Source organism: Neopsephotus bourkii, unplaced genomic scaffold, assembly GCF_033783945.1.
Source record: "Neopsephotus bourkii isolate Nb327-2 ecotype Australia unplaced genomic scaffold, CSIRO-AGI_Nbou_v1 NB_595, whole genome shotgun sequence".
Lineage (NCBI taxonomy): Eukaryota > Metazoa > Chordata > Aves > Psittaciformes > Psittacidae > Neopsephotus > Neopsephotus bourkii.
In genome coordinates, this window is record NW_026901096.1 from 1281383 (window position 1) to 1290793 (window position 9411).

A 9411-nucleotide genomic window follows, 5' to 3' on the forward strand; every position below is an offset into this window, starting at 1 on the left:
CTTTTCCCAATGCAGCAGGTGTGGATCCTGCGCCTCCCCCTAAACGGTGCCTGCTTTCCCTCCATGAGGCTTTCTGTAATGGCGAGGCAGGTGTAAGGGTGCAAAAGCTTTGTCTGTTCAAGAGCATTGGCACTCAGGTCTTCCTGCACTGTGCTATTATTCCTTGTGTGCTGAGCTGTAAGGACACCATAATCTGGCAGCACGTATTTCAGATTTCTCTGATCTTTAACCTCTAGATTCAGTATCGCGTGATTCAGGGAGATACTGTGGAAGGATAACCTTTCTGAGAGGCATTTCCTTGGGGATTTTTGGGGATTATTGGGGATTTGGGCAATTATTGGGGATTTTAGTGATTGCAGCTTATACCAAGGACTGTGTGGTTTTTTGAGTTAAAGTACAGTCATCCTTTGAATGCTTGTGATAATAATTTCCTCAGCAAAGTTTGAGCTACATGGAACAATGATATTTTAAAATACATTGAAAATATATTTGTCTTAAATTTATATTAAAAAATAAGTTATATTTTAAAAACATATTTGGCTTAAGCAAATGATCTTTTCAGTCTTGCTTGCTGTCAGAGCTGACAATCTTACTGTTGTGGGCTGATTTGTTCTCAAAAATGCATTGTTACTGATAAAGTTCCTGATTAAGATTGTGTCAAAATGCTAGAAATGAGCTGAGGCACAGTATTAGATCCTGCACATGCATTTACAGGACATTAAATTCTCTAATTACTTACATCAAGCCTGGGCAATTAATCAGTAAATAAGGTTGTTTACTGTAGTCTTTCTCTTGTCTAAGCAGTTCATTTCCCTGGTTTATGCCAAGATACAAAACTCTCACTGGTACCTCTCAATCAGGTATGTTAAAGCAGGAACATTGTCATTTATTTCGGTTTTGTACTCGCTATCTTTTTCTACATCTTCTGTGACAATATGCATATCCATGTGACATTACCTGAGGAACTGGCTTCATTTTTATTATTTCAACATCCAGAGTATTAATATAGTTAATACATGTGATTGACGTTGCAAAACCATGAAAATAGTACTTTATTTCAGTTTCATGTTCAAACTTCCATGAGTAGGAGAAGTGTCCCTTTTAACTCAGTAGTAAATCCTTCCCTCAAATATTCTTGGTGTCAAAATTAGTGTAGTCTCTGAAGTGTTACAGCACTACAATCCCTGATCATAGTAATGAATGTTATTTTAGACTTTCAGCTAAACAGCATTTCATCTCCATCAATCTAAAATAATTATTTGGAAAACTTAACTTAGGCTTGCTGTGACAGTATGTATCAGCCAATTTGGGATTAGAAAATGAAGTATATAATAGGGAACTAGAGCCTGTGGATTGACAGGAAGGACTGCCTTTTTCTGATTTTTGCTGTTGTGCTGAAAGCTGAGCAAAAGTTAGAATTTTATCCTAATGGACAGTGTCAGGTTTCAAATATTAATAATTGAATTTCATGAATTTATATTTCATGATTCTGAAGTATGAGAGTCATGAAGAATAAAATGCACAAAAGATTTTGCAAGTGACACCTGTATGTAAAGGGTCTTATTGTGGCTATGTAATCTGACCGGAAATGATTATGTATTTGAATGGCAGTTGGGAGGCAATGATCCATTATAAGGAAATCTAATTCAGTGTTGAATAGAGAAAGTTGAAACAATTTTAGGTAGTCCAGTATTAAAATACTGTAGATGAATGTGTAATGAATTCTGACTGCGCTATGTGTCATTCTCTGGATCTTGCCCTTATATAAAACCCAGTGAGGGTCAACTCTGTGTCAGTGTATTTCTGTTCACAATTTGAAAGAAGCTTCTTACAAGCACATACATATGTAAACTTTTTTTAAAAATTGGAAGTTTCAGAGTTATTTTGAGAAGCTGGCATTCAAGAAGTAGCACACTGTGGAAATCATTTATCCCTGTTCCATAAATTTGGCAGAGGTAGTTCTTAAACATTTCCAGGTAGAAAGCCTTTGTCCTGGTGGTCTGTATGCATTACATATCCCCTTATGCAAATCTGAGAATTCATCAGAGACTTTCATTCAGAGAATCATTCCTACTACCCTTGTTACAGTTTACTGTGCAGTTTATCTACTGCAGACAAATCTAGATACCACGAGCAGTCTCTCAAACTTCTCAGCTTCTACCCACAACAGCAACATGAGCTTGTTATACTATTATTCACATGTCAGTGACATTGTATTCAGCATATCATGCACAAAGAGAATTCCCATCCTAGTGAGCTTAGAGTCTGAAAAGTATCAGGCCTGTTGCTCACTTCACACAAAGCAACACAATCCCGTTCAAGCGAGTGAGCTCTGCATTACACAAGCAAATGGTCTTGCTCATTGTTTCAAACAGGTGGAATTTGTTTTTCAAAAGCAAGACTAGGTACAGGCAAGCAGCTAGTACCTTTTATCAAGCTGTGCTATAGTACAAGAGACAAAGGCCTGGTCAGAAAATAATGAAAATAATTCTAGTTCATAGAATAAAAAACAAAGTCATACCCACTCAGAGTTCAGGTAGCTCAGAGTCATGTCAAGGCAGATGTCTGCTTCTGATTAGAACTCTTCAGACACCCTGTTTTTCCCCCTGCCCACCCCCACACTGCAATTTGGGCACAAACAAAAAAGCCTCCCTGTGCAGTCATCCCGGTGATACCAGCTGCCCCTCCCCTGCAGTGATGGCCCAGCTCATTCACCCTGCATGTTTTGCATGTTGATTGCATGGGGTTGGGATCACGCTTATTGCTCATCAGCCTTGTCCAGGTCAGATGTAATTTGTCCTGCTTCCTATGGCAGATTCAGTTTGATAGGGTTTTCTCACTTTCCGTTTTACTGCTGCATACCTGCACAGACATAGGCACAGCAAGTACAAACACATCCCTTGTCTGCGATATCTTTGGGACTTTTTTATTGCTAGTAGTTTGCTAATTTTCCATTATCTATCTTCTGTGTAGCACATTTTCAATGTAGCACATCCACATTACAAAATTCTTCCTCCTCCTCTTCTTCATGTGTTTGTGTACTACATTATGAGAAATCTAGGACAAACAATGTAACAATATATAAAAGTGAATTTAAAATTTTGCCCAAATAAACCATAAACTTAAAATTCTTCTTAAAGTATAATCTTACTGCAAGAACGCATTCTCCTCAGTTCTTTCAAAGTTGCAATACAAGTTCACATGGCGTGTTATGGTTACCCAGGAGATGTTTTTGTGAAGTTCAGAACCTCACCTGAATGTAGATCTGAATGTTCCCAAAGTTTGGAAAGGAAAGATCACATATGTAGCATTGCTTTACATGTGTTTAATCTTCAGATTTTATGCTGTCCTTTGCTAACAGGAATTCCTTCCCTGTTTATTTTACTGGCATTTTGAATTCCCAGGTAACTTTCTGTCTGCATAGCTCAGCTACTGAATTGAATGTTCAAACCCAACCCCTGCAAGAGCGATCAACCTCACCTTCATTTCAGACTGCTTCTTTGCCTTATCCACCTGTTCAGTTTGTGTGACATTTTAGTACCAAACTCATTGTAAAGGTTAGCTCCTTTTGTAAAAGTTGGCATACCTCTGTGGAAATCTTGACCTACATCTGCCAGGCCCAAATCGAAAAGCTGTCAAGCTCTACCAACCAGCTAGCACACCAAGGAGCTACATGCAAGTCACCACAGATTCCTGGATCAGGAAGTTTCCTCTGTAAAGCATAGAATATATCCTATACCGCACTATGTAGGCTGTACAGAAACACCTGAGTGGGATCTATGTGAGACAGCAGTATAGCAATGTTAACACTGTACTCCACCCAGGTTAATACATCTGTGAAACCTACACAGAGCTGTACAAATGACTGCAATAGTTCAGCTAAGCAGATGTGTCTACATGGCTTTAATTGGTGCTGGGTAGAAGTGCTTTGGTTCTAGCTGTGATTTCAAACGTGCCAGCCACTAAATATTCTTCCCACCTTCACCAGAGTAGGTCACTCTGAGGAGTACAGTCCAGAATAACTTAGGAAATCATCAGTTTGTTTCTTGGATCTGCCTCTTTTCCCTCCTTTACCAGTTGTTCAGCAGTTGTAGTTCTATAAATGGGGTGGGAAGTGCTGTTCTCCCTTTCTCATTGCTTCTCCTGAGAGGTTCTTCTGTCCAGTTCATGGCTGTGTCCTAAGACCACCAACTTACAGATGTGTTCTCTGCCTTCCAGGAGAGCAGCAGCATGGGTGTCTGGGCACACATTCACTAGAAGGGACATGTCTTGTATCATACATGGGCCACAGGTTTGCTGATTCTGTGCTTATTGCCCAGGTCAGGTGTCAGATTTATATATTTTTAGTCTGTTTCCAATCTTATCATGCTAGTACCAGCCACATGTGAGGGCAACCAGTTCCACAGAGCCACCCAACCTTTCACAGGAGTAGTAATACCACAGTGGACATACAGTAAGACAGGATGCAAAAAGTGACACTTCGAGATGCTGTGCTGTGTACCAGAAGGTAGACAAGAATTAGCCACTCCTTTACCCTGTTTTCCCAAAAACCACCCAAGCTTCAAGCTAGGACTGCCCTAGGGCACTGGAGTTAAAAAGCAAATGAACGATTAAATTCCTACATTTAGATTGCGAGTCCAGACACTTCGAATCCAACCAGGATCTTTCATCAATGGAATCTGAAAGAAACAAAGAATAATGAGGAATAAAATAGTTAATTAACTACTCACAGAAGTTAATGTATCCAGGCCTCAATTTAGGTCCTTGGAATCCAGGTGCTCTAGTGAATACCTCTCCTTTGATTCCTTTGTGATTTCCTTGCACCATCCTCACTTTTCATCTGTACTGAGATGTTCTCAATTCTCTCTCAGGGGTTTTGCAGAAGGATTTAATCTGATTCACTGGTGGGAAAGAGCTTGGAAGCAGGGGATGCCTGTGAGACCTGAAGAAGCGTGGACCACAACAAAGAAGACCTCTAATAACCAATAGGACAAGAAAAGGAATTCTGTGGGACAGGAAGAGCATTATTTCAGCCCCTTTGAAACAACTTGGAGTTCAGGGGCTGGCAGCACAGGAGACTTAACAGAACAACTGTACTTACAGAGCTGAGGTGGCACACCATTACTGTGACAACCTCTTCCTGAATACCCAGGAGTGTGTAGTATCTTCTTCATTTTTAAAGAAGACACAGTTGCAAAATATATTGTAGAAAAAAATAATACCTAGTAAAAAGATAAACTTCCAGTGATGCTTGAGGTGATGGGATTCATGCTTAAACAAAAAAGTTACTGAAGAGAAATTCTGTATTGCATTTTGTACTATTTTTTTATTCCACACTGAAATTTTATACTGAAAAGACTAATTCTACAGGATGATACCATGATATGAATAAATAATTTAAAAGATTCCCCTTTGTTCTTTAGAAAAATTAAAATTCAAATATGGCCCCAGTTTGCTGGTGGTGCGTGTTCTGAAAACATTCATTTTCCCTCATATTCAAATCTCAACATTCTTCAAGCACAAATGCTCAACAATAAAAGCAAACAAAGTCATTATACTTTCTATCATTCTCAAGTTATATAACACCCAGAATGCTCTGCAGAATCCTACTGAGCAAACTGAAAAAGCATGAAATGATCCCTTTTCCGAACTTTGCCTCATTTAAATACAGCTAATGAACAATAACAAATAAGGAGAAATGAGAAATAGAAAAACAAGCATTACAGAAACAAATTCACCAGTTCTGGTAGGCACAGTTCTTAAGGGCTCTGCTAATGTTCATTACACTCACATAGTCTGTTATGTGTATAAGTAGAATGACATTTTGTGTGGGTGATGTGAAATGTAAGTTTGGGCTGGCACTATCACAAGAAGACAGTAGAAGTCTAGCACATAGGTCTTCTCTGCATGATAATACCTTGTATTTGAGCATTCCATTAGGATTTGCACCACACTATTCAAACACAAATTACTGAGTCTGTCAACAACTTCGTGGGCCAGGAGGTATTATTAATTCAATTTTTCAAATGAAGAAACTAAGATACACCCTGATTAAATGACTTACTCTGCATTACAAAGGAAGTTAGCATCCAAATTAGAAACAGATCTCTTTCCATATGGCCCACTGTTTTTTAACAACAACTCTATCCTTTCTATGCAGAACAAAAATACTGGCATTATTACACCAATTAAATGAACAGAAATAGCCTTGCAGGCTATATTATTCACTGAAATACAGATGCGTGTTGAATACAAATGCTGGATTTCATAGAATTACATTTTCCTATTGCATGTGCCTGTTTGGGTTTAAGAGGTATTGTGCTGCTTTGCTGACCAAGATGGTGACTTGAAAATACCATAGCAGCTGACTGTTCAGTGATAACACTAAATATTTTAGAACAAGAAATATCACAGTTTCATCCCATTTTACACAGACTGAGATGTGGGTGTCTGTGTATGTCTTTAGTCTTTGTCACATCTTTAATTCTAGGAGCACTTCCACCTCCCAGGGAGAAGTGCAAGCCCTGTCCATGTCTTGACCATGTAAGAAGGAAACCCAGACGTGCCAGCTGGATGCAGTATTTGTGAACAACTGGGTTCATTCCTTGGAAAATGCTAGCCCCACAGTTTATCTGTGGCCTCTGGATTTCCTAAAGGAAATAATCTGTGCAAAACAAGAACGAGTTAGGGCACCAATCTGGCACCTGTGCACACTACTAGGTCCAGAATAGTTGCATGGAGGATGGGCTGGAAGGAGCGCCTGTGAGGCCAGGAGTACACTAGGAAGTGCTGCTTTCTTACTCACAACATCAGGGACCTGTTGGGAGAGGGTTTTTTTGAATTAATTCATCCCTTCTTCCTCATTCCCCAGACTTTGCAGTCTGGTTTGCATTCCACCCAACTAGAAAACAGCTCAGATGAGATTTCAAGTATCTGTATTCTTGAAAGGACTAGACTGACCCTCCCTCCTTGTCCGTCTCCTTTTTCCCTCCCTCCCTCCTCCTTCCCTCCCTTTCTTCTTTTCTCTCTTCTTCTTCCCTCCCTCACTCCCTCTGTCCATCCCTTCTGTTTTTCTCCTCCTTTCTCTCTTCCTTCACTTTTGTTTCCTCTTTCTCTCATTCTCTTCCCTTTCTTTCTTAAAAACAAAGTGTCTTGATGTAATAAATAAATAAATAAATTTCAGAAACACAATTATAGGAACTGCCACAGGAAAATTGTTACGTTTCATTAGCAGGGAAGTCAACAGTGAGTTGCAACAGAGTTGGTAATTGTACAATAGTGCTGCTGCCTGTGCATTCAGTTCCTCTGAAAAAACAGTGATTGGAGACAGCCCTGTAAAACATTCTTTGTGTACTGCTGTAACAACCACGCGACTCTCCAGGATCCCTGCCAGCAGTCTAAAAGTACAGTTGATGTTGCTATTAAGCATTTGATCTTTAGAGTTGTGTGATCACATTTGAAAAACAGCCCTAAGGAGCTTTCATTCAGTCATGCAATTAATGGAAAATTTTAGTGTTTATTGAATGATATTTTCTCCATTGTTTAGTGTGACTGTTATAAATTGATTGTCTGCCTTTCCTATTTAGTAAGCTTGGAAATGCAAACTGACATGAGTAAAAATTAATTTGAAGTAGACATGATGTGTCAGATCTGTTTTTCAGCCATGCCAGTCTGTAGTCACCCTGCTGACCTTAGAGAACAAAGCTATTGTAAGGAAAAGATGAACTTTCACTTAAGCTGGTGAAACAGGACACAAGGGCTATTCCCGTACAAGAAAACTAAACATAGTGAAGGCAGAGGCGGAGGCACTGGGACACTCTGGTCTGTGCCCTGACACTGGAAGAATAGTGCTTGGCATGGCTGCAGCCCCAGCCAGCTAGCAGCTCCCAGTTTGGGAATGAGCACAGAGCATTTCCAACAGGAATCTGAATGGGGTCAACTGGTTTTGAGGTTGAAGGTGCTTAATAGCATGGAGGTGACTAGATCACACCAGGTAGCATCAAAGCCAAAGGATGGGCACTGTCACTGTTTAGTTCACTGGCACCAGTCTACCCAGCAAATCCAGATATCCTCTGAGCTACCTGAATTTTCCTCCTTCCAGGAGTGTGTCACAAGTCCTGTTGCTCAGTTCTCCTGATGTCTAACATTAATATTCATAAGAAAATTGTAACTTGTGGTGCAATGCAGTAGTTGCCTTTTGACCCCAAAAGAGAGGCTTTATGACCCTGTCTTGCCTGCTCTGGCGGCATTAAGCCAAGCTGTACTTTTCTCAGCTAAATATTTTTAGAATTTAGAGAAATTAGATGTTTAAGAATTAAGAGATTTCTTATTTGATAGAAGATGAGTAAAACGAGAAATTACAGATACAGCATGATACATGCCAGATACTTCATACTCTCACTAGAGTGAAAAGTATCTTATACAATAATATTGCAAAGGAAAAAAAGAAAAGGGGGTAAGTGTATTCCATGTCTCCTTGGAAGAGATACTGAGATGCAGTGAGCATGACATGTCACAGGAAACATTTAGGCATTAGGAAAACTTTATGAGGAGTAGGCAAGCTCTGATGTGGCTTGCTAGAAGAGGCTGAGGTCTTTCAGAGCAGCCTGAACAAGCATTTGTCAGAAATGTTTTAATTATAGTTGAATTTGCCGGTAGGCACAGAAATGGACCAGATGATCTCTCTGTCTCTTCTAGCCTTGTAGTCCATTATTCTGTGACAAAGTGACACAGGAGGATGAGGCTGCATTTTCAGGAGCAGCTTCCTAGAAATCAGAAACTGGTGGCAAAAACCCTGTTACATTAAATACTTTGAATGTGACTAAGAAAACATTGCAGAAACAAGTTGTAAGGAAGGATGGCAGAGTAGCCAAGGGAAGGGTTGGGCGACCTAGGAGGCTGTTCTGTCTCAAACTTCTGACTCAGTCTCACATCACCTGACTGGTGTTTAACTCATCACACTGATGCAATAGATGTTGTCAACACAATTACTCATTTGTGAATTATTCAGCTAATTTAAATCTGGTTCCTACAGCAATCATGCCATTTAATGGAGTTAAGTACATGCTGCATGTGTTCTTCATTGCTGCTAATACCAAATAGAGACATCCTATTTCTTCCCTTAAGGAACATCTGATTTTGCAAGACAATTGTATGACCCACCTCTGATGCCCAGAGGTGATTTATAAGTTCTCTGCAGAGCAGCTGATCTGTTCTTCCACAGAGACCCAGAGCCAGTATCTTTGGTGAGAGGATACTATCTCCACTATAGAGTATCTTTTAAGCCACAAGGGGGAAAGAAGGCCAGCTTCTTTCAAGATAAGATGACAATCCTAAACTCAGCACATGACCAAATTATGTTTCTAAATGACCTAAAACATTTCCTAGTACCTGGAATAGTCAGGTTTGACT

At 39.8% G+C, this 9411-nt stretch overlaps 1 protein-coding gene across 2 annotated transcripts in view; it reads right to left on the reverse strand.

Moving 5' to 3' along the window:
- Positions 1–9411, reverse strand: part of LPIN1 (lipin 1) — an 80811-nt gene that overhangs the window by 53107 nt on the left and 18293 nt on the right. For both annotated transcript variants that reach the window (XM_061351732.1, XM_061351734.1), the window contains exon 2: positions 4623–4679. In XM_061351732.1, coding sequence (XP_061207716.1) covers positions 4623–4679 — 57 coding nt within the window. The remainder of the gene's footprint in view (positions 1–4622; positions 4680–9411) is intronic.